A 26,349-nucleotide genomic window follows, 5' to 3' on the forward strand; every position below is an offset into this window, starting at 1 on the left:
CGCAATTATCTTTTTAGCATAACACCTTTAGAATGTTAATAATAATAATAATAAGAGTCCCACTTGAGTATCAAGGTTTGTCATGAAGGAGCTAGCATGCCTGCCTGGCATGTGCTCGTACATTTACGCCACCACTACTCATTGCAAGTGTTGTCAGAGGTTGCTCATACTTGGTTGCTGTATGGGAATGATGGAGACGCCAACACCTGCACCTTCCTCTACCGATAGGGGATTTCCAATCAGCCCCAAATGGTAGAGATCAATAACCACTATTCAATTAGAATTTAAATAATTATGTTTTCTACTGCATGAATGTAGTGTAAGTAGATAGTCGTAGATTTTTTTTTAACGTTTCAGATTATATTGTCGCGATTAGGGTTGTTTTTATTTCAAGCATATATTACTTGTGACGTTTAATGTGGTATGTTTGATTCTTGACATACGTTTGATTTCTGCCAATATATTTAATACACTTAACGATATCCTCAATTACCGACAAGATAATAGCTCATTCAAAATGTCGATAATTGACAATATATTGAATACTTTTAAATAAATCATCAAAAATGCAGTAATCAAACACAGCAACCATTACCACGTGATTTCTGTCTGTTTCCCTTCTACGTGGTACCGAAAGAACCAAGAATATTAAACCCTGCAGTCACGAAAGCTTTAAATCTAAATTTAGGTCAGACGCAGTTTAAAGCGGAGGACATTTAGAAACAGTACGTATCTCGAAAGGTTCAACCTGTGGAAATTATATTGTTAAAAAAAATAAACAATACTCCATCGATTGCTCCGGAAAGTATGCGCCCTCCGTCAGATAACATCGACGAGAATCTAGAATCGAAAGGAATCGATCCATTCGTACCGTTACACGCAATAGTCGATTCTAATGTATTCGACACAACACGCGGATCGATTAAACACCCCGAGCGTGACGTCATTACCGAAAGCAACCCGAAAGTGCGGGAGAGAGAGAGATGGGGGCGGGGTGGGGGGCGGGGTGGGGGGCAGGGGGTGAGGGGGGGAGACCCGCACGGAAGTAGACGCGGGGCCGGGGGGGGGGGAACCCGCACGGAAGTAGGCGCGGCCTGACTCTGCGAAAGGAGCAAACAGCCAATAGAAGAGCCGCGTAATATGAGGCTTCGCTGGGAGGGGGGTGGAGGAGGGTCGGCGTTTGACCAATCCGCCGACGTCCCGGATACTTTTGACCGCGACCAATAAGAGAGCGGCGTCTTGGTGCGTCGTCCGCATTGTCCACGCGCCCACTGTGTCGCTCACCCACATCGACGTCCTCCGACAGCAACAACAACGCTCGCGTTAAATGTTGCCGAGGTGTGGACGCGGTTGATTATTGTAGGAAGGGGGTTTGTTTTTCTTTTGTTTTAATATATATTAGAGTGTGTGTGCGTGCAAGTCGTATTTAGTAATTGTTGTAGTTAAGTGGCTGGGTTTTTATTTTTGTCCGACATGAGTTTGACCCGCCAGGAGGCCTACGCCGTGCTGGGCCTTCCCAATGGTGAGTTGTGATCGCGTGTACACCCGAAACGACGCAACGCTATTTGTTTAACACGTACTAGGGCGTTCGCCACCAATTTTAACCATAGCAAAGACGTTTTTTTTGTTTGTTTGTTTGGGTTAGATCGCGTAAATATAAATGCGTCGTTTAACCCGCCGCCACCACCACAACCACCAAGTGAGTAAAGAGTTTGTCACGTAAGCGTGACAATTTAGTGACTGCTTGAGCACACCGATGTGCTGCCGAGCAAACATTTAAAATTCGACTGCTCTACGATGTTTCTCTGGTGGTTGTGTCCACGTTGCACGGCATGGTTTGCGTACGTACACGCGCATGTTCTAGGCCAAACAATTAAAAAGGAGTAATTAATCGGTATCGATTTATGGGTTACGCCACCTAAGTAATGATCTGCCCAACTCTGTATTTACGCTATGGATTATTTCGATGGTTTTGCTGCAATTAGTTTCCACGTAAGCCACGTTGTTTGGGCTATCGTTTTGTGGCCGGATCGCTTCCGAAAAAGAAGCTAAGAGAGAGCTCAGTTGGCTTTGCCTGGTAAGATACAAAAAAAAAGATCGTGGTTTTTATATATTTTAAAAGTGATTTGTTTACATTTCGCGTACAATACTTTGCGCTCCTATCGTGATTTTTGTGGCGTTTATTGTTGCGTTCTGACTCGCCCCTACTGGACATCTTTGAAAAAATATATTTTCGTAGCTCATGGGATTCCTCCAGTATTAATATTCTGATTCTGTACGTTGAACTTCTTTCGCACCGTATGTAGTAAACCGTGCTTATCAGAGGTACGGGAATTTTAGGTCGACATGGCCAAAGAAAATGACATTACACTTGTCAATCTAACTTGTTGGGCAATGACGGTGGGAGGGTTCATAACATCAGAAAAGTTACCAGCTCATCGTGACCTAAGCCAAACATGTATTATTGTGATGATTAATAACATGTTCTTGAGAAAAAAAAACTAATCCGTGTTATGTACTATTAACACAAGCAATCTCAATGTATACAAATATACTTGGCATAAGCACGCGTGCTTGTTTAAAACCATACAACTCGTAGGCATTGTAGTCGCCGGTTTTAAACCATGCCACACACTACATACAACAACCTATTGTTGCATACTCTTTGGTTCTATTGGGTAAAGTCACGTATTTCCACCTACGTGACTTTACCCAATAGAACCAACGAGTATTGATCCTAGCAGTCACGAAAGCTTTAAATCTAGAACCTATTGTTGGACATTTTCGGTGCACTGCGTCAATACATGTCGCTGTTAATCGGCACAAGGACAACCCATTTGGCAATCCACTACTGGATGATCACGATTACCCCCCCCAATATGTTTATTTGTCTACAATTCATCAGATTGGCGATTGTAGTTTGTTGGCCTAAGCACACTATCCAGGCTATTTGGTCATCGGCCACTGAGAAACGAGGGCACTTTAGTAACTAACAGTATACATTCACAACATCACAACAATACATGGCCGTGTAAACTAATTGACGAGTCACCATCACTCGCCTCCTACGCACTTACTGTAAAGACACTAGGTAATACCAAACAGTTAAAATAATATACTTTAATGTACACTAAGGTTAAAACAATACAAAACGCTGTACTACAGTACGCAAACACTCCACACGTAGTACCGTACTCTAGAATATAAACTACCTTTTAAAGACAAATTGAAACGATTACTGCAAGTTTGGGTAAATATTGTCCGATGTAAAACTAAAATGCAGCCAACTTTAAAACGCATACAAAAGGGGGAAATGATGTACAGTTTATAGGAAGTACTGTATATGAATTGGTGAAACACTCATGTATGTAGAGTGTACGTATGGTTGTGTGTGTGTGTACGGTATGTATACGGACTACCACAAAGTCCTCGGGGTGAATACCTGGGCTACTAGTGTTTTTCGAGGGAGTTGGTTATCACTAAGCAACTTGCTGTTATTCTACGTTTTTTGTTGTTTAATATACAGACACACTGCAATATTCTAGATTTAAAGCGTTCGTGACTGCAAGGATCCATACTCTTTGGTTCTATTCGGTAAAGTCACCACGTAGGTAAAAAATAAAACAACAAAAATCACGACGTTTCGGCCACAACACAAGCGGCCTTCATCAGGTGAAGGGACCGGACTGTCTCGAGGACAGCGTTGGAGTGTCCTCTGGACAGGTTGGTCTCTTCACCTGATGAAGGCCACTTGTGTTGTGGCCGAAACGTCGTGATTTTTGTTATTTTTTTTACCTACGTGGTGACTTTACCGAATAGAACCAAAGAGTACACTGCAATATCTCATTCGGCTCTTACCATCATCGTGATCACAATGCAGTGTTTCAAATGGTAACCTCAATCTGTCTTGGGGTTTTCTACAGTATTATATATGGGATGAACAAAACAATAAACCTGTGAACTGGTAACTACCAGCAGTGAGAGGATTTGCATGAATTAGTGCTGAACTACCGACCTACCTTGTGCTATGGGGTCCCAGTTTGACGCAAAATTACGTACTACGCGTTTCAATTTCGACTTTATTTTGACAATTTATATTCTTAATAATGATGCGAATACTTATTGACCTTTTTAATGGAGAGTCATTAAAAGATTTTCGCTACGAAAGTTGGTATAAGCGTAATTTATTTGATGTCCTGGGAATGCAATGCATTATATTGTTTTTAATTAAAATAATGTGTTTGATTAATAACACTACTGTTGTTAATATGTACTTTATGCTGTTTATTCATCTTGCATGGGACAGTGAAGGCGTTTATAAAAACAAATGATTGGTTTGTATTTTTTTTACTTCGTTAATGTGCCTCACGGCATCACTTTAAGCACAGTGTTAACAGCTGGTCATTAAGGTTAGGTTGGTTAAAGCGTTATTGTTGGCCACGTATTTAATGTGAAACGTGCTTTTATCTACAGGAGCGTCTGAAGCAGAAATTAAATCTGCATACAAGAAGCTTGCTCTGGAATGGCATCCAGATAAGAATAATAACAGTGAAACTGCTACCATTGTGAGTTGCAAGGAGTGTTTGGTATATTTTATTTTAATGTGGTGGAACGTATGCTCGTATTTTTTAACATTTTCTTATGGTCACTCATGCTTGGTTAAAATACAATTGATCAGCATTGTACTGTTTCTAAATATCAACATAGTTGTAATATTGGTGCATTTTGAGCATTGTACATTGATACATGGGTTGTTCAAATACCACATCACGTATTAATGCACCAGCAAGGCTGTTTACTTGAGAGAACATTGATTTTGCAGAGGTCGCTATTCCCTGGGGTCCAAGTCCAGAAGCACTTAATGAATCTTGAAGATGATGTTAGTCTGGGTAAAGATAACTTTTTGTAAGTCAAATTTAATCGTGGAGTTAAGACAACTACGCATGCTAAAGTAAGGAGTGATCAAGGCTAATATTAATAACATTGAGAGCCTTAATATACTTGCCTCCACTGCAAACCGGCTGAAGTACACAGCTGAAAGTCATGCCAGCCGTGTTGCATGGATGACCATGCCGGCCATGTTGCATGGAGTTTTCTTGGCAGCTGATTGGCCGGTGCAGTTGGTGTGCTGTCATAATCCCGAGGAAACCACACCACTGCCTACAGCATTGCAATTTGCCCAGGACTCCCAACATTTTCTTTGACTTTTAATCCGTTTTTCTTTTACGTGAGCGCTGTCGGATGTTGTTACAATCACAGGCCGCAAAGCCCATGGCACCACCAGACAGTTATTTCCGTTGTTCAAGCCTCCAATTTGTGAAGTATAGACTTGCTAGCTGAAGACAACGTGAAATAATAATGCACATATCGCTTCGTCGAAGGGTTCAGCCTCTGTCATAACTTGAATTTTCTTTTGTACAATGTAGAAATTTCAGCAAGTTACGGGAGCATACCAACTTCTTACTGCAGAGAGAAACGAGGCTCACATGAGCTTGGTAAGCCACCAATAAAATGAATATGAATGTGTAATGCACACTTGTGCTCCAATATCATAATTTTTTTAAAAAATGTGTTGTGGTTGATCAGTCAATTTTATCATCTCGTTTTGTTTTGTATCTTTTTCAGGATGAAATGCTGGATTTATTCAACATGATGTTTTTTGGAGCCGGGGGTGGATTCCCATTTTATCGTCCGCGTTTTGGTGAGTGAACAAACAAACAAAATAATGTACATTACCAGGTAAAGAATTGTCATGTTTTTCTCTTAATAATCTAATGACCCTACATGCGAAGCATCTTTTGATAAATCGATCCAGAAAGACCTAGGGTAAATATGTTTGCCACACAATTCATGTTCTGTGCCAAGGGCCAGATGAACCTCTGATAAAATAAACATTTCATACTCCTTAAAGTTTTAAGAACAATACATGCTAATGTATACATTTTATGATAAAACTATGTTATACTGGTAGGAACGAAGTTGTAAACTGAGTGTACCAGCCTGCAATAGATTAATGTGTCCATCCGTCCCCTTTCAATACTTTAACGAAGTGAAATCTCGTGCTGTTGGGTGTAAAATCAGCAATAGACAGCGCAGAGACTTGTCCTACCAGCCCACCCTGCAGGGACCTGTTTGTCATTTCATAAACTACATATTTGGATATGTGAATAGACTACATTATGTTGTTTGTTGCCAATTTTATTTTTTTAAGTAATTATGTTAGTGCAGTGGTAGATCACCTGAATACAAAAAAACAAGGGATTTCATTGACAGTGGGGTCCACAAGCACAGAGTGAAAAAACCTCTTTGTAAAAAAATATTCAAGTTTACAAACACTTGTGGTTTCTTTGTGGTTGTGTTTGAGTCACACTCACACAGGAAGCATTTGAAGTCTTAAGATGCATGAGATTTGCTGGAAGTTTGTAGAAATGCTTTCCAGTGTACGTAATTAAACATAATGTTTTCCCCTCACTTTTAGATACATGTATGCTGTTTTAGGACCTTGTCACCTACAACCAGTGACCAAAGATTTTTGAGTTTGAACATTTGAATTCCCATAGAATGAAGTCTTTCAGATGTAATGCCTGGTAACTTATAGGCGTACTTGTGATTGCATACTGCATGGTGTATTAATTTTGTCTGAACATTTTACCACCGCCAATCTCACCCTTTACAGTATTCATCAATGGAGATAGAGACGAGTTTTACTCATCGGATGACAGCGACATGGAATATCTGTTTAACCCAAGCAGGGGTTTTCACGAAACCAACGCCTATCCCCGCCAGAGTGGCCGTGAATCTTACCATCGCACGCATGCCAGCAGCACCACCTCCACAGCTCATATGGGCAGGTCCACGTACAACACCATCACAGTCGAGGTACGTAACTAACGTCGCCATATTGATGTTTTTTTATGTGTGCGATAATAAATAATAATGATTTTGTCTTGAAACTAAAAGGGGGGGGGTTAATGCATGATTAATAATATTTTCTTAAATCATTGCCTGCAATGGAAAAACTTCAACATAATTGTATGAAGCCCTCTTACTTGATTTGCAGCTAAACCTTGATTTTGTGTAAAACCATTTAAACGCAAACAATTTGTAGCTATGTCATTCCCATTAAGGTGATGTAAAACAAGTAAAAATTGTCTGGTGTTTACTTACAGGAAGCAAATAAAAATGCAGCAGATCTTATACAGGAAGAGCAAAATGCTAAAAAGAAGACTGAGAAACGTAAATCTAAAAAGAAGGTTTGTATTGCAGAATTATCATGAACCATACATCCTTAGGTGTCCTTACTTTATGCAATGTAAAGTGTGTTTATATCATTGGAAGATTTGTTTTTCAAAGGTATGGCATGATAATATCAAAACAGCTGGATCGTCCAGCCACTTAATTCAAGCTCTTACCACCTTTGATTTAGGAGCAAAGCAACGTGTACAACCTCGCTTATCGTGACAACAAATGGATCTTTATTAGGTTTGAAACTGGGTGGAGAACAATAGTAATTTACTGTGCTGTGTATTAGTGGCTAAAAAGCCTACTTGGAATGGTTGTATTCTGACGTTTGTTAAGGCTCTATTTGCTTTGGTAAAGTTTTTTTGCTTTCCATCTTAAGTTATGTTTACCTCCTGTTAAATTTGGGTCCCATGTTTAAAACTAATTGTCAAACCAGATAAAACCAATAAATACATAAAACATTATCTGCAAATAACTCCATCTGAAATACAATTGTGTTACGGACAGTATATAACAACCTATAATGACTTTTCTATACTCCATTATACATTTTACTTGGTATTATTTATAACTCAACACGTGTTTTATTCCTGTAAATGATGCATGTTATTTTTTACAAATATTCATTAAATAATGTTATTCATAAAGGATATTTTTTATTCTACATAATTGTTTGGAAATATAAATGTGTCATGCATTTACTGAAGTGTTGATGCTTTCTTTCATTGTTTTTTTGAAGCTTTACTGTTTATATATATAATTTATCTGTAATTAAAACACAAGTGTTGGAAGCTTGTCTTGCCTTTTACAATTATGTCAATGGGTGCTGTTATTTTTCACGTTAAAAATTATCTACTGTCCACAGAGGCGAAAGGAAAGAAAACAGCAAGAAAGAGTAGAGAAAGACCGGCATAAAAATCCAGAAGATAAAGAGGTGTGTTTGTCTAATGTCATTACAGCTTAATGGAGTTGATATGATACGCAGTTTTTTTTCTCGACGTTGACATTGTTGTCTTTTTACCACAATGTCCTGGGGTCAGTTTCCATACCAGCCCCTAAGCACAGAAATCAGGTTAAGCACAGGTGCCGATAAATGTCACTGCTGCTGAAAGTGATGCATTGGATGCATTGTAGTTTGTATTCATTAACGCCACTTAAATCTGATTAATTCAGAACTTCGTTAAGCTCAAAGTATATTATGGTTTAATACGTGTATATAATGCCTATATAATTGGTATTTGCAATGAACATGCCAACTGATATACATGCTAATAGTACGGTTCATGCTAGAAGCTTTTTATTCTACCATATATTTGTTATCTAATTATCCTTGCTATTTGCTCATTTGAACAACTGCTTGTGTCAGTATTTATCAATAACGTTAAGAGGACACGTAGGCTTTGAAGTTGGAAACCTGATCTCATTCTTATATGGCCTTGTAGACCTGTGGACAATTGCAGATTTGGGGTTGGTGATACAACATTTCAGCATTGTGTATTTTGAACCGTTCTGTGCACGTTGCATGTGGGCGTTAAAATTACTTGTGGGCGTTAAAATTACTTGTAGGCATTAGGTGCGTCCCATTCCTTTCATACTTTGAGGTTAAGTAAAAATGTGGCTAGTCGAAAGGCCCTACCTCATCTTTGTGCTGGTTGCAACACAATTTATTCGTGTTACTTTTTTGCACCATAAAAAATGGGACCCCCCATACTTGTCGTATGTGGGGTTGGGGCACTCTGCCTCCCTTAAAGCAGTTAATTTGATTGATCCAGCACTAATTCACTCCAATCGCTCGGTCACTGGTGGTCATTTGGCCTCCTTATCACTCTTCTATCGCTATTACCATGGTTCCCGTGAACGTCACTCATCGATTCCTCCTCGCCATGTTGAACACTCTCGCTTTCGTCTCGATCGTTGTTTTAAATCGTAAAAAAAAAACTATTTTTTTGCAATTTATGATGGCGGTTCTCTTCCATGCTTCCCCAAAGCATCAATCCTGAGTCGTATTATCTGTCTTGCGTTTCAGGATGCGTGTTTGGGTAATTCAAGTGAAAATGATGAAGAAACAGAAGTAACTGCTGAAAGCAAAACTGTGAATAAGGAACCCATTGTAAAACCTGGACCTCTTCCAATGGAATCTAAAAAAGGGGCGGGAGCTGCTGATGCCCTCAAAGGGAGGACCGTAACTAAAGATAGTAATAAAGAAAATACAAGTCCACCCGTGTTCTCGGGCACCAAAGACAACGCGGGCGCTGCTTCATATTCAGAGACTCACGATAACAAGAGTGTTAACGTTGAAGTGAAATGTAATGGACATGCCAAACAGGCGAAAGCAAGGGATGCACCTTCGCAAAGGGAGCCTGTACATTCATACACACTCCCTGCTTCGGAGAAGATTGGTGGCAACAGCTCGGTAAATGGTGCCGCAAAGGAGTCTTCGGATTCTGAAGACGTAAGTACAGCATCCGCTTACTTTACCCTCCTTTTGTATTGTGTGACGAGTAGTACACGATTGGCTTGAAAATTCATTCACGCTGTTCCACTGGCTTGTTTTAAAATGCTGTACTGTAAACATATATGGATGTATCTTGAATCGTATAGGGCGTTTTCTAATGAATATTACACTTGTAACTTGTGTAAATAACGGTTATTTTAAATGAGTAAAAGCATTCAGTCCTGTAATTAACACTGGGCATGCAACGACTCATTGGTTCAGATCATTCCCAATGCCCTTGTGTGAGGATATTTTTCCTAATTTATGCAAATTGTATGTATGCTTGTTACTTTCAGGGGTATTGGAGCAAATTAAACTATAAAAATAAGGCAAAAAGTAAGCCTTGAATTGCAGCTCCAAATTGTGAAAATCAAATCTCTCTGGCTTTGAGGAATGGTAGAGGTCAATTGTTACGTGCATAATTATTCATTACACACCTTGGTAAAATGGTTGAGAATCGAGGGAGTTGAATATATAGAGCAGGGGTCGGCAACCTGTGGCTCGCGAGCCAGATGTGGCTCTTTTGATGACTGCATCTGGCTCGCAAATAAGTCTTAGCTGACATTTCATTTAACATGATAAGACTCATCATGTTTCTATTATGGGACTTATCATGTTAATAAATGTCAGCTAAGATTTATTTGCGAGCCAGATGCAGTCATCAAAAGAGCCACATCTGGCTCGCGAGCCATTGGTTGCCGACCCCTGATATTATAAAGGGTACTGTGTCCTTAGAATAATGAGCAGACCTATTGTGTACTGCATATAACGATTTATTGGGGGACCCGTTGTGTTGGAAAAAAGTTGGAAATTGAAATTCCGATGCTGGAAATGTAATGGCACGCAACGGCATTGCAGACTGTGAGCTCCATTTCGACATCGCACAAACATGTGCTGGGCAGTCCCAGTTTAGGACTGTACAGGATATTATTGTACTCTTACACTTGTTTTCCCAGCAAAAGCTTCGCCGAGTCCCATACTCCTTCGGGAGGGTCCTGCCAAGGACGGCACGCTGTTGCTACGTGTTATGCAAATTACGCAATTTAGCAGATAATTATTCAGCATTGGTATGTTTTGCCAATGTTACGTTGTTTATTTTCAATTATGGGACGAAATCGGCAAACCTGTAAGAAACCCATGCAGAAGAGGGGGAGAACACAAACTCCAAACGGAGAGGAGGGGAGCCCCTGTTGGGACATGCACTCGGTGTTCTTGCTGTGAGGCTCAAGTTGTAGCTTTGCACCACTGCTGCTGTAGCATTTGACTATGCATTTCACAATTACCTTGTGATTTTGAGTTGCTTCATGGGGGGGGGGGTGTTACCAATCCTTATAATTTTATAATATTCAAGTGTGTATCCAGGAGAGTGGGTTTATCAACTTTAATTTTTTATGCCTTACAATATTGGGGGCTACAGATTCCAATGTTTTAGTCTGATAACCTGCGGTCTAAAACCCTTGTTTCCATTAAAATTTGTATTTTCATAACATCTACATGCAACCGCATCTCAAGGCACGACAGAACACTGCGACATGTCCCTTTAGGTGAAAGGAGATATTTATTATGGAGAGAGAGGCAGTCACACATTCGCAGTAATAAAAAAGAAGGTTTTGAGGCTGAATTTGAATCGAGATTGTTGGAATAAGGTAGTTCTATTCCAGTGAAGCAGAGGAAAAAGAGTGACTTCACTGAGCAAAGGTTAGATTTTGATTTAAAGCTTTCGTGACTGCAGTAATTCATATGCTTAGCTCTTTCGGTCAAGTCACGTTGAAGGGAAACGATAAAATAATAAAATATATATTAAACAATTAAAAATTCTCACGACGTTTCGACCATAACACAAACGGTCGTCGGCAGGTTTTATTGCACTGTCAACCCCGTACTGATTGTTTATGGTGTGCACACCTACATATATTGTAGTTTTGTGCATCATTTAATGCACCTTGTATATTCGTAAAAACTCGTCTGGCCTGGATAATTCATGAGCTCTTAAGCATTTATGGAACAGACATGAATATTGTTGGAATGATGTACCCAGTGGGTGCAATTGGAGTAGGTGACACAAGTTCCTTAGTACTGAAATTATAAGGGATGCAATATAAAGCATTTAACGGTCGTCTGATGACGACCGTTTGTGTTATGGTCGAAACGTCGTGAGAATTTTTATTGTTTTATATTTTATTATTTTCTTGTTTCCCTTCAACGTGACTTTACCGAAAGAGCTAAGAATATGAGCAAAGGTTGACGAGGGAAAGCCTTGGTTGTAAAATCAGAGTGCATGAAGGGGTATAAAGTGAGATGAAATCATGAGAGGTAGTCGGGGGTGAGTCCATAGACCATAAGTGTGATCTTGAAGTTAATATGGGATCAGTGTGGGAGCCAATGGGAGGGATCAGTATTAGGGTGGTGTGGTTATATATACATGTGTGGATGAGATGTCTGCCATTTAAAATGGGTTGCGTTTGAGACTCGAAAGACCCATTCACAATGAGTTTTAACTCCCTTTTGGTCGAGTGTTTTTACATGGCTTCTGCCAATGGTTTTGCTATCCACACTGATGTTAAATTATCTCATATATATAAAGTGATATGTTCATTTACAATTAGGAAATTTGCTTAACTTCGTTAAATCTTTGCCCAAGACTTTGAGCTGTATCATTGTTTACCCACGTGGAAATGTGTTGAGTGGTGAACATTTTTTTCAAAATAAGTGCTTCAGTCTGGTTAATATGAACTGGAGAGTTTCTACCAATCCAAGATGAGACTACATTAAGGCACAGTGTGTAAGTGGCAGCCAGTTTGAATTCATGGACTCTGGCAATTACAGCTGGGTGTCATCAGCATAGAAGTGATGTTCAACCTTCAAACTAAAAAAGATTTTGCCAAGTGGAAGAAAAAATATATTAAGAGGTGATTTGGACGGAGGTGATCTAGGGATTGAAAACAAGAGGTTAATGAGATGGAGGCCTCTAAAAGTGACGGGTGAAAGGTGAGGAGGTTGCTTTGCCATAGGAATGAGTGGGATATGAGAAATTTTGGCTGGAAGTTGGCTAGAATGCAATTGGACAGATGGATGTTTAAATCCCCATTGCTGTATTTTCCCGCATATAACCCGCAGGGTATACCACTTTTTTACAAACAAAACAAAACCCTGCGGGGTATATGGAGGTGCGGGCTATCCCAAAAATATTTTACACGTGTGACATGTCATGACTCGTTTAAATTTTTCATGGTAGGTCTATCCACTTACCTTTGACTAAAGCACTGCTGAATAAACCACTCGCACTAAAATTGCAGTTATCACGTTTTAAATTATTCGAATTGTTTGTACAATGAAACGACAATGTTTGAAGTGGGTGCACTGTTTACCAGCGATGGGAGAGCTGGGGGGAGAGAGGTGGGTGGTTTGGGGGGGCAAAGGCGTTACCGTAGTGCCGCTATTGTCAGCGCAGTGCGCAATCTACCAGTGCTAAAACTACTTATCTACCAGTTAGGTGTTACTTATTTATTGCATATTTCCTTTTGTTACTTATTTACTGTTTTAAGTTCACACGTTTCCTGTTTGTTTTCTTTGTGCACATTATGATTTGTATGTTAACAATTGATAGTGGAATCTATTACAAATGTAAACTTCGTATTAATATGATGGAATTAAGCTGCGGTAACGACGTTAAAGATATGAATGCATGCGGGGTATATGGAGGTGCGGGGTATATGGAGGTGCGGGCTATCGAAAATTTTTTTACACAACGCTATTTTTGCGGGGTATATGCGGGAAAATACGGTGATTGTGTGTAGAGAAGGGAGAGACCTAAGTTTGAGGTGAGATGGATGACTTTGAAGATTGGGGAGGCAGGTTGGAAGTGAAGGAAAATAAATTAAAATAAGTGAATGTTTTTGGAATTTACGGAGGGAATTTAACATTACACTTTGAGTTTACAACATAATTTTCTGATAAAATGTGTTGGGATGAGCAGAGTTCGAATGGAGTGTATGAAATGTGGTCTTTTTCAGGAACCTGAGTGGGATACGTGTAGTGCCTTTTTTGCCAAGGTTGCAAGCAAACAACAGCCAAAGCATACCAAAGTGGACAAAAAAGTGAAAAGCAAGGAAAAGCCAGTCCCAGTTAAAGAAGAAAAGCCTACAAAGGTAAAGATTAAGTCATGCTTATTTTTAAATAATCACACTCCCAAGGTGTCAGACATTTGTACTCGGAGCGTATGAAGAAAATCTTTTTTTTTTAAGAACATTTCGATTGTCACCATGCCACATCCAATTACACTGCATATTATTTGGCCGGTGTTGTTTTCCACTTGCTCTTTCTGTTAATGATGTGTGCTTCTTAATATAATCTCATGCGTATTGAAATTTCATCGTTTTTTGTCATCTTCAACGCACTGCTTGCTCTCTCCGTAGGTTCCTGCCAGTGTTGTACCCCAGAAACCAAGTCCTGATGAGTTGGCTCAACGGAGTGTACAGTTTGCAGGTAAGGTTAATCTCTCAAAAGTCAGTTTTGTACTGGGTTTTTTTAAGTCCAGGAAAAAGCTTGTAAAATGCTATGAAATCATCGCACCAGCACAGGCTAATGTTGGCATCACTCATGGCATGTGACAAGAATTATCTAAGAAAGAGATTAAATAATTCATTGGCTTCATTCTTTGAAAATAATATTGTGCATCTTTCATACAATGTTAAACATTATTTACATATTGTACACATGATGCCCCTTTCCCATTCCGAGACATCTGCAAGTTGCAAGTAGTTCGCATTAATTTTATTTAGAGAGGCGTAGCGCTGTTCTTTTTAAAGACGTACTCGCCGCGACACGACCACATTATGATAGATGGTGCCAAACTATATGCCACATGCCTTCCCGCATGGCCTTGTGGAAGCCTCGAATAAGTCTTCAGGTCGAAAGACATACTGGAATGGGAAAGAGTTAAATTGCATCTATTGTACTTTAATTCTGTCGGTAAAGTCACGTAGGTATAAAATAACTTTACCGCAGTCATGAAAGCTTCAAATCAAGATTGCGTTTATTGTGTATATTAAAACGCATAATGTGATCCATATTTATTTTGGGTTCAGCCAAGTGGTCTGCACACGTGTCCGTTGAACTGTTTTTCAAATGTTTACTTGCAACTTTGTCTGTCTTGTTCCAAAACAGTGCAAGGTAATCAGTTGGCCAGTACACAGAGTTATGCAGAAGCCATTGAAAAGTTTACTGAAGCAATTAAGTTATATCCGCAAGATTTTCGGTAAGTCGACTCCCTTTGTGTAACTTGACATTTTTTTAGCAAAATTTGAATACTAATATTATACAGCCAATTTGAGTTGATAGAAAGTAGCTTGGCAGTTCAACGTTGTGTGTGACAGGCATAATGCATTATAAAGGCAAAATGTTGCGTGATAAAGTTGTTAATTATTATTGCACAACAGGAAAGGAGAGCAGTATCCTAAGTTCTCAAGAAGAGAAACACTGCCAATCACAACTGGTGTAGCTCAGGCAGCACATTATTTCTGTTGTGTGTTTTCTAATTAGATGTTTGCCAATTTTTAACCACATGTTTAGATAATTCTTGATGATAGACAGGTCAGAAATACTTATTTGATATATAGCTACAGTGATCATAGCCACATTTTTGTAAAATGTAGTTCCTCAGTTTTCTCATTGTTTATTATTTAGATGGTCTGTCATTTGGATTATATTTATAATCTATCTGTGTCGTTATTTACCAGGTATTTTGGGAATCGATCATATTGTTTTGAGCGTCTAGGAAAGTACAATGATGCCTTGATGGATGCAGAGATAGCTGTAAATATAAACCCAATATGGCCACGAGGATACTTTAGAAAAGCACGGGCTTGCATTGGATTGAAGGTAAGGTTGCTGTTTTTGCAATCTTTGACATTTCGCGTGTAATTTGCATTATACCGCTCACTGACTTTAATGATGAGGACTATTTTGATATTATTTGCATTCAAATTAGTTTATAAATTACCTTGATTTTATAAATTCCACTGCAACATTTAACTTTTGTAAATGCAGCAATGCAATAATGGATAAATGCATCATGTATAACTTTTACTTTTGTAAATGTCACCACCCAATATTTCCATTCCACACCACAATGTCCATCTGATTTCCTCAGTTCGGACCTTGACCTATCCTTTGAAAGGGAATTTGATTTTTATTTAAAGCTTTCGTGACTGCAGTGATTCATATTCTTAGCTCTTTCGGTAAAGTCACGTTGAAGGGAAACGATAAAATAATAATAAAATAATAATACATATATAGGGAATTTGATGTAAATTACCAATTTTATTATAAGCAGCACACAGATAATAAAATGTTTTTACCTATTGCAAAATTGTCCAAGTTTTAAGTTCAGATTTCGAATTAAGCATTGCCAGCAGATTTGATGCCTAGAACCATCACGACGTGTAATAATGCAATGATTGGTCAATATATCACATGCGGTGGTGAGAACAAGTTTGAACCCCAATGATAATTATGGAAATTAAATATTTTTACCATGATAGTCTTCTCGAATAAAAACCCGGTCTTTTCTTAAATGTCCAATAGGGTTTATATGAACAAATTCCATGTCTTCTGAAACAAAATGATGTTTGAATTAAACAAATAATGGGTAATTAAGGTTCAGGGTATGTGAAAAAGTAGGAACCCCTGGTATCATTAGCTCAATTAAGGGAATTATAATCAGGTGTTTAAATAATGAGGCTGATCTTCAGGGGTTAGTTTTTCGGAGAGACCCCACCTATATAAAGATCAAAAACTTTGAGTTCGGTCTTCACCATACAGGTGTGTGGAAACAAGTAATGCCACGATCAAAATAAATCTTGAGTAACTCAGAAAAAGAGTTATTGATGCACATCAGTCTGCAAAGGGTTGCAGAACCATTTCTAAGGATTTGGGGCCCAACCAATCCACTGTCAGACAGGTCTACGAATGGAGTGTTCATGACTCAACCATCAGAAAAAGACTGAGCAGGAATGGTGTTCATGGAAGGATAGCAAGGAGAAAACCCACTGTTCTTCTAAAAGAAACATTGCCCGTCTGAAGTTTGCCAATGAACGCATAGATGATCCTCAAGACTTCTGGAACAATTATCTCTGGACAGACGAGTCAAGGCAGAACGTTTTGGCCTCAATAAAAACGTTATGTTTGGTCAAACCAAACACTGCTTTCGAATAGATTACCTCATCCCAACTATCAGGCATGGTGGTGGGAATGTGATGGTCTGGAGCTGCGTTTGTCGCCTCAGGACCTGGCCGGGTTGCCATCATTAACACAACCATTAATTCTGCATTGTATCAGAAGACTCCAGAGGAGAATGGCAGGCCATCCGTCCGTGAGCTGAAGCCAACCCAAAAGTGTCTTGCAACAAGACGGTGATCCTTAACATGTGTGCGCCATACCAAGGCGCTGTATGCAGCCTTACCTGTTGCCACGCTCACAGGCTGACGGGGCAGCCGAGAGAGTGAACGAGGGGGGTGTAGGGGTTAACCTAAGGTAACCCCCCCCCCCCCCTGGGGGCCCCGTGACCGGAGGTAGAGACCCCAGACCCCCAAGGGGTGGGGGCTGGGGGATAAGGGCCAACGGCTGATTCCAGACCCTTCTAGACACTTCTGGAAGGTTCTGGAGAGGGTGTGGTTAGGGGCGCGGGGTAAGCCCCGACCTGGGGATAAAAGCCGGCCCTCTCAACAGAACCGGCAGTGTTCGCCAACTCAAGATCTGAAGATGTCGGAAGACCTGAAGACTAGGCCAGCACCCTGGGACTGTCAACCGAGGCTCTTGTCAGAGTCGGGTTGTCGCGGACCAGTGGCGGGGTCAGTCTAGCCTCCCTTAGCGCCCGTAGCGGAGGACCTGTGTGTAGCGTAGCTCGGGGTGTGTAGGACACGCTAGAAGGGAGGCTGTACCTCCCATTGGATATCGGGTTGAAGGGGGCCGTACCCCTTCATGTTACTGTTAGTGGGTTCGTTGTAATAAACGTGTTGCCCCCAGAAGACGTCTCCGCGAAGTTATACACACAACAACATGCAAAGCACATCGACAAAAGAATGGCTGAAGAAGAAGAAATTCCAAGTTTTACAATGGCCTTGTCAAAGTCCAGACCTAAACCCCATCGAAATGTTGTGGCAGGACTTGAAGCGAGCTGTCCATGGAGTTCTGTAAGGAGGAATGGGTCAAAATTCCTCAAAACGGATACGAGAGACTGACCAACGGTTACATGAAACACTTAGTTGCAGTTATTTCTGCTCAAGGGGGTGTCACCAGTTACTGAATCTAAAGTTTCACATACTTTTTCAACACATGGTTATTGAATATAGAATCATTTGAGGATAAATAAATGTTGAAAGAGTATCACGTTTTATGTTTCATTTGTTTAATCGGGTTATCTTTATTATGACTTTGATTAAGATCTAATAACATTTTAGGTTTGAAATATGTAAAATATTAAAATATGAAAATCCGAAGGGGGTTCACACTCTTTCTCGACACTGCTGAACAACAGTCTTTGGAGTTTTAGGCTTTGTTAAAAATGTCCGTTTCTATTACTCCTTCGTATTGAATTATTCACTCCCCCACCATTATATGAATCGTCAGGAATAGGTGTTGCAATTCAATTCAAGGATAAAATTACTTTATTTTTCCTTTGGAATTTCTCATGTTCTGTCTTGTACTGTGTGCATTCCGATAAGTCCCAACACGGACATTGTTGTATATAATTTGCAGAAATCAATTATTTCGCGCATGCATTTATTTAATTGTTACATGCCTACCAACCTTTCATTGCGCATGTAAGCTGCTTCTGACTAAAACACGTGGTGTGTTTGTTCATTTTACAGCATTATAGAGAGGCAGAAAGTGCATTATGCCAGGTTATTAGTTTAGATATGTCTTCTGAAGATGCTAAGCAAGAGCTGATGAACGTGCGGACACTTCGTCTTATGGTAAGCTACTGCACCAGTGTCATACATTGTGTGCATATTGGAGGTTTTTTTTTGTAGTTCAGGCATAAGCGAATGAATTCGGACAATTTTTCACGCGATAATTAAGTGCAAACGTAATGTATTCATATCAAGTGATTTTTCACAGCTGATGGAGTAGGGTGGAACTTTAATGAATATGAATAGTATTGCTGCCCTTCGACCTTGAGTGAAGTGTACATGTTCGCCTCATGGCAAATTCATTATAACTTTCAGTGCCATTTGCCACCTCGCAAGCGTGGAATTAACAGGTTAGCGCCGTCATTTGTCAAAACCGGTTTAAGTTGAAAGCACATCTGGTTTGCTGATGTTTCTCTGTGCTCTTTGTAGGAGATGGGCTTTCCACAGCAGCAGTCGGAGGCTGCAATCTGGGAATATGACACTGTGGACGCTGCTTTAGAAGCACTGCTTCGAAAAACAGGTGCATATTCCAAAACTTATATTTATTTTTAAATCTCGTATTTGTTGCCATAATTGCACTAATCCCGATGGTAAGCTTTGGTGTGGATGCTTGATGTGGCTGGATTCTACAGCTCTGCACAGCGATCTTGCCACGGTAGCGAGATATTAACTACCTTGCCTGTTATACAGGAGGTCATGGGTTCGATCCCAACCCTGACGGCTGTATATTTGGAGTTTGCATTCTCTCTCCATGGTCGAGTGGATTTTACTCCAGGTCCTCTGTTTTTTTTTCCCTTCACATTTAGAAGCATGCGTTTTTAGAGTATTTGCTATAAATTTCCACAAGCCCCACTTCATTGAGCTATCATTTGTGGCCAGTTCTCATCTGGAAAAGATAGATATAGCTCAGTGGGCCTTACCTGATAACATTGAAAGTTTGGTATAGATTTTAGCAGCAGCCATAACACTAGTCAATTCACAAACTCAGAACTTAAGTAATCGCCAATAAACTGGCTTTGACTGATTTCGGTTTGCTCTAATTGTATGCAAGCATTTTGCAATGAATGTTTGTTTTGGATTCCATTGTGTTAAATCAAAAATATGTAATATATTTTAGTTGTAGACACTTAATTGATACACAAATTGAGAAATATAAACCTATACACCGTTCAAAAGTAATGCAATGCTAAAACATGTTAAAGCAATACAATGTAAGTGCTTGGTTAGACCCAGCACGTTATGGGCAAGGGTTTGTAGATTGCCTATTTGTGAATCTCCCCAACTTTTTGAGCAGTGAGTGTGACGACGAACTGGATAGACATTTTTTTTCACGAACCTGCATTGACTTGTGTGATTTTTCCCTCACATTGGGCTCCTTTTCACAGCTACTCCCAATTCTCTTAGCACATGTGTAAGGCACTCCAGTAATTGGTCATGGCACCCCCAATGTATCGGCATTGTAAAATAACAAGTTTCTTAACTCGGCCAAGCTATCCTGGATAAAACCTGTATTCCTATTTTCCTGTACTTGGTAGTAAACCGAAGTTTAACCATTTGTGAACGGTAAAACAACTGGTGTTTATTCTCGAGCTGATCAAAAGAATGTTAAGCATTTGGAAATGAGAACACTGATCCTGTATTTGATCTCTACTCCTCCTGTTTCAGGTGCATTGCCAAAATCCGGTGTGGGCAACATGGGGATACAGAATCATAAACTACCGAGTACTCGACCAAGTAAGTAAACCTGTAACTAATATATACGTTGAGGTATTTTTTCATTGTGTTCGTAAATGTATAATATAGAAAATAAAAAACATTTCAATAAATGATCCTCTTACGTTACAAATGTTTGTATGGAAACATGCAAATGGGAAAATGCATTCGAAATTGCCAGCTTATACCCATGAACTTGCATTGTAATGCCCAAACTAATTGCACCGCTATAAGGTGGAACGTGCATTTCATTCTTTAAAAGTAAATAGGTTTTTTTATTTTGTTGCCGATCTTGCTCCGCAAAGTACAATCTGAGCAGCTGTGGTACATTTATAGAAATTGGTGTCGGAGTATAGGAGTTTTTGTGAAAGCAAATTACATTTTCTTGGGCAGATTGGTGGACTGTTTCCCAGGTACAGCAAGTAGTTTATGGACACCCTTAATTAAACTGGTAACTTATTATTGTAGGCTATTGGGAAGTTAGATGCACCATACACAATAAAGCAGTGGATGTTAGGTTAAAAGATGTTTATTTTTTCATGTAAATGTCATGCATTCAATTCAGATCCCATACCACATACGTAGCATGAAGGCTCACTTTAATTGTGAGATGTGGTTTGTAATTGATAATTATCTTTTAGCTGCCTAAAATTAATTCAAGTAACATTAAATTGATACATTATGACTTACATCTGTAAAAAAAAGTGCCATCCTCTCCTTGGCAATGGACAAAACATTAAACCCAGTTTGAGCGTTATGCGATAACAGTACCTTTTACCCATCCATCTAACTTTCAATGTCGGCTCTTCCCAAATTGTAGTTTTTAAAGTCTCCATCAGCACCCACACACTTTGTTTTACAAGTGGACCATTCATAATACAGGTTTTTTTTTTGGGTTAGATCGCATAAATATGAATGTCGTTAAACCCGCCACCACCTGACACGGCCAACTGGTAAGGTTTGTCACGTAAATGGAACATGCCAATTCGTTACTAGCATCATCAGGTTGCCTGATGATGCTCGTTGTAATTACTGGTGAAACGTCGTACTCAGATTGTAAATGTGGATTTACTCTCCAACACACCGGTGTGCCGTACAAGTAACGAATTGGCATGTTCTGTTTACGTGACAAACCCTACTAAATGGCTGGTGGTGGCGGGTTTAACGGCACGTTTATATTTATTCGATGGAACCCAAAAAAAACTGCATGATATTGGTCGTGAGAGCCGACGTGTTAAACTAAGTGGACCATTATTTAAAAAAGCCATCCTATTTGTGTGTGCTCGCGCAAACGTTGTGCATTTACACCACCTTTTTAGATGTCGCCGTACAGAGAACCCAAGACTTAAGTGGTGCTTTGGGCAATTCTTCAGTGCCTCCACCACCTCCGTGAGTCACGCACCGTCGCCGTGTCACTTGAATCCGTAGCTTAATGTCATATTTTTACATCTAATGGTAATGTTACTGGTAGACTTGCAAAACAATATGAGTGCACTTGAGACATTTTCCAGATGTTAAGATCCATAATACAAAGGTGGCATTTTTTGCATATTAAAAATGAAAGTAAAGCACTTGTGAGCATTATTGGGTATGTTATTCAAGGACTCTTTACCGTTTTATTAGTCTGTCTGCAGTTTAAAACAATGTGAATTTATTTTATTCTCAGGTATAACCTCATCTCTTTATGGGTGGGAAACTTGACTTCTGCTGTTACTGAAGACATGCTTCAAACCCTGTTTAGCCCGTAAGTATGTATTCGCGGCTATACGGTGTATTACTATTCCAAACTTTGACAATACATATTCTCAAATATTTGCACACTTGCGAGAAAATGTGCTGAAAGAATTTGCGATTATAGTCCCGTTGGACTCCTGTGGACCAGTGATTTTATGATTTGCTATGTAAGTTATGGTCCCCTAAACAGCCAGTTAAAATATGCATGGTACCCAGCTTTTGTGTAGTCCCCATTTCATCTGTGGTTACTGTCTTGCACATGTTGAGAGACATTAGGATGAGCACTGATTTGTCCACGCCACTGTATTGCTGCATTGCCGGTATTGCTTGGAATGTATTGTATGCACGTTTCGATAATTAAATCCTTTTTTTATATCTATATCGACTGAATATTAATATTTTAAAATATCAATATATTTTGGAGTGCTTTCAGTTAAATATAAAATGTATTTTAAACAATATAGCAGGACCCAAGATGCATTGCATACCGTGACAGACAATCCAAATTGTATCGAATTGTCTTTATATACTGTACAATAACGACTTTGTGTGCTCAATGGGTAGTGTACTGTACTGTGGCGAGTTTGGTGCTTGTTTGACCCGATTTACATGTGAATCGGACAGATTTGGACAGATCCACAGCTTCAGAATGCTGCTGGACAGAAAGTGTGCGTTTGTGAACTACACAACCAAGGAGGCCGCTGACAGAGCTTTATGGTCCTTACAGGTGCGTTTGTAAATAACAAGGGAATTGTCTCCATGGCATCTGCTGTTACTGTGCCTCTTAACATACAGAATTGTTGTTTTTCAATCAATGTACAGCGTTTGTGTTCCATGACACAGGATTGCAAATGTTGTGGCGTGGCTCTCCAACACACAACCGGCGTGCTGTACTAGTGACGAATTGGCCACGTTCTGTTTACTGACAACCCTTACTAGTTGGCTGTGTTGGGTGGTTGCGGGTTTAACGACACATTTATATATTTTTGCGATCTAACCCAACAAAACCTCTTGTGGACACAGAATTTAGTTTACATCTTGCCACCCTGGCACCTGGTGTACAGGAGGTCGTGGGTTCGATCCCGACCCTGTGACGCCTGCTGTTTATTTGGAGTGTGCATGTGTCTCTCCCCTCCGAATTCAGAAACATTTGTTTAGATTATTTGGTGGCTACTATAAATTTCCACAAGCCTCTTCATTGAGCTATCATTTGTAGCCAGGTCGCTTCTCAGTAAGAACTGGCTCAGTATTCCTTGCCTGGTAAAATAAAGATGATTTAGTAGTTAAAACATAGTAGCAAAGGTGCCGTTTTATGGCTAAATGTAAAGTAAACTAAAGTGTCAAATATCAGAGTAAAATACTACAGTCATGGAAATTACGACCAGGATGCTATCAAAATTGGCATTTAACATATAAGCACTCTACTGCAACTAGCTAAAACATTTTAATCAAATTCATTGTCGTTTTAGTTGGCTGGGTTTTAATACTTGATTTTTTTCACGGCCTTTGGCTGATGTTTATTTAGTCATATATTTATGTTTTTTGGCACTTTTATTCATTTAAAAAAGAGTTATATAGCTCAGTGGGCCTTACCTGGTGAAAAAAAAAGTTTATCAAATATATATTTTTTATTTTCGCTCGTTCGCCCCCCCCAAGTTGAGCACCTGTCAGATGTCTGTGTCACAACCAAGTCTGGGTGGAACAAACTGTCCCGTGTGTTTTTTATATATAGAAATCTGGAGCTGCTCGCATAATAATGATAGTAAATGTATTTTTCATGTCACGGCCTTTACACCCGGGGCATCTTGGAGTGCTTTTATACACGATGAGTGATTTTCACCATGTAAAAGTAATAACGTAATACATTTCATTTTAACATTTTTCACAGGTCTTTGAGCTGCAGCATTAGTCACCCACTTTAAAGTGTGTTAAGTGACAAACATGTTTTGCCCATGTAATCATTTTTTCGTATCATCTGCATCCTGTCAAGAAATCCATTTCTCTTGGAACTCTTGCAGCACGCATTATACTGCAATGCTGTGTTGGAGAAGGGGTCCAGAAGGTGGTGTCTCAGAACTGTCAAACTCAAATTTTAAATTCTCAGTCTTGATTTGAAGCTTTCGTGACTGCAGGAATCCATACCCTCTGGTTCTTTTGGTAAAGTCACGTAGGTAGAAAAAATAATTTTTAAAAAACACGACGTTTCGGTCGCAACACAAGCGGCCGTCCTCGGGTGAGAAAACATTTTAATTCTCAGCCTGACATAAGTTAAATTGTGTGAATTTGTATTCTTGTACAAACTTTGACTGAGCTGAGACCAAATTTTGATTGAAAGCTTTCGTGACTGCAGTAATTCATATTCTTAGCTCTTTCGGTAAAGTCATGTTGAAGGGAAACAATAAAATAATAAAATATATATAAAACAATAAAAATTATCACGACGTTTCGACCATAACACAAACGGTCATCATTTATATATATAATTGTTTCCCTTCAACGTGACTTTACCGAAAGAGCTAAGAATATGAGCTGAGACCATCAACTTGCTACACTTTAACACCTGTTAATTGGATGGCTTCCGGGATTCTAAACCCGGATCTCGGGCAAGGTACCTGCTCATTGCACTGACCATTGAGGGGCGGCAAGAAACTCTGGATCGTGAACTTTTTTGGAGACCTTGTTTTTTCGGTCCTTGATATGGCATGCATTCATCTGTGAGTGTGTGTGTCTCCCTTGTGTCCTCGACAGGGATACCAAGTAGCAAACACGAACCTGCTCATCCGCTTCCAGAGTGCCTCCACAAAGAGCGTCGCCGCCGCCTTTCAGCAGCCTCAAGCAGTGCCGCCGCCGCCAGCATCCAAAAACGGCTTCTCCAAAATGCAAAGCAAAAATGGGTTTCACTAAACTCCGCATTACGGTGAGAAGTTCAATCTGGTCTCTTCCGCGTTATTACGCAAGTACATGTCAATGTGGGAAGGATGAAGCCCTGCTGGCAGTGATTAAATATAGTTTGAGTAAATTATTTGGACTGCAGGGATATTTAAAAGCGATGGCGGTTGATGCGAATTATCCACACAACTCTTTTCACCCCACCCAGTGCTAGCAGGGCTCTTCAATTAACTTGGTATTTATTGTGTCCTTGGCACTACTTACCAACATGCCACTCGTCACATATTTACATTCTATATATTAACGAACACACTTTTATAAATATTATGTAAGTACTGCTTTGATTGATCATTAAAATTGTTGATTTGTCTCTTCCCAGATGAAGAAGGCAACGTTTACCAGCCTGTCTTCTTGAATGGACTTCAAATCCACCCTGGATACAGATTTGACTCCACTTTCTTGTTCCATAATATAGTTTGCATTGGATATACCAGCATTATGAAGCATTCTGATGTAATGTTTGAAGCTGATAATGACGTGAAGGCAAACGTTTTGCCTGGTGTCATATCAATGATTCCAGGAAATTGAACCTTGTCGAGAAATACACATGTATAAATGACAATCATTTAATTGCCTATGTTAGATGGCCGACTCAATTTGAATTTGTGCAACGCTAAAACAAACCTTAGTTAAATTTTGATTTAAAGCTTTCGTGACTGCAGTAATTCATATTCTTAGTTTTTTCGGTAAAGTCACGTTGAAGAGAAACAACAAAATAACAAAATATATATAAAACAATAAAAAATTCTCACGACGTTTCGACCATAACTCAAACGGTCATCATCAGGTGTGTCGGTTTGCATAAATTTATTTTGAAAACGGCATATTTATTTATATATATAAAAAATAATGTTTGCGTCACGCGCAACGATGGCAGTTTGCCAGGACTAGTCCATCTATTTTTTGAAAAGAGGAGGGGGGAGACGAAATTTGTTTTTATGTATGCTGTCTGAAAGGCACTGTAAGCGTGAACAATCAATCAAGAACTGAAATGATTTATCAAATCTTTCCAATGATTGCTAAGATAGAATCCATCTTCTCGGTTGAAATTGTCTCTGTGTTTGTATATGTGGATAGCCTCATGAACGAATCTCTCATGGAAGCCAGATGGCTTACAAAGAACCTCCGTCTTGGAAAAGTCAATGGCATGTGAGCCTACTGAATTAGAACAATGATCTGCTACGGCCGAGGTGTTGGTCCTACCGTGTTTAAGGTCTGCTTTATGTTCACGAATGCGGTCCGAGATATGGCGTTTGGTTTCTCCAATGTAACTACTACCACAGAGGCAACTTAGTTTGTAGACAC

At 39.6% G+C, this 26,349-nt stretch overlaps 1 protein-coding gene across 1 annotated transcript; it reads left to right on the forward strand.

Annotated features, from left to right (window-relative positions):
* Positions 1–1,231: 1,231 nt before the first annotated feature.
* Positions 1,232–25,503, forward strand: LOC116940507 (uncharacterized). The gene is made up of 20 exons (XM_032950420.2): positions 1,232–1,522; positions 4,474–4,565; positions 5,427–5,495; positions 5,626–5,701; positions 6,677–6,879; positions 7,170–7,253; positions 8,108–8,176; positions 9,269–9,694; positions 13,750–13,884; positions 14,152–14,221; positions 14,903–14,993; positions 15,475–15,616; positions 18,607–18,711; positions 19,078–19,168; positions 20,314–20,382; positions 21,681–21,750; positions 22,028–22,105; positions 22,720–22,822; positions 24,844–25,012; positions 25,364–25,503. The coding sequence occupies exons 1-19, from the start codon at positions 1,474–1,476 to the stop codon at positions 24,997–24,999; spliced, it is 2,178 nt and encodes a 725-aa protein (XP_032806311.2). The 5' UTR covers positions 1,232–1,473; the 3' UTR covers positions 25,000–25,012; positions 25,364–25,503.
* The last annotated feature ends 846 nt before the right edge of the window (positions 25,504–26,349 follow it).

Source organism: Petromyzon marinus, chromosome 9 (assembly GCF_048934315.1).
Source record: "Petromyzon marinus isolate PM22_M1 ecotype Great Lakes invasive population chromosome 9, UKy_Petmar_22M1.pri1.0, whole genome shotgun sequence".
Classification (NCBI taxonomy): domain Eukaryota; kingdom Metazoa; phylum Chordata; class Hyperoartia; order Petromyzontiformes; family Petromyzontidae; genus Petromyzon; species Petromyzon marinus.

What these genes read in the sequence shown, in the direction of transcription:
- LOC116940507 (XM_032950420.2), top strand. Translation starts at nt 1,474, where the DNA reads ATGAGTTTGACCCGCCAGGAGGCCTACGCCGTGCTGGGCCTTCCCAAT. An exon ending in ACGAGGCTCACATGAGCTTG is followed by an intron (nt 5,496 to 5,625) that starts GTAAGCCACCAA and finishes TATCTTTTTCAG; the next exon opens with GATGAAATGCTGGATTTATT. An exon ending in TTATATCCGCAAGATTTTCG is followed by an intron (nt 14,994 to 15,474) that starts GTAAGTCGACTC and finishes GTTATTTACCAG; the next exon opens with GTATTTTGGGAATCGATCAT.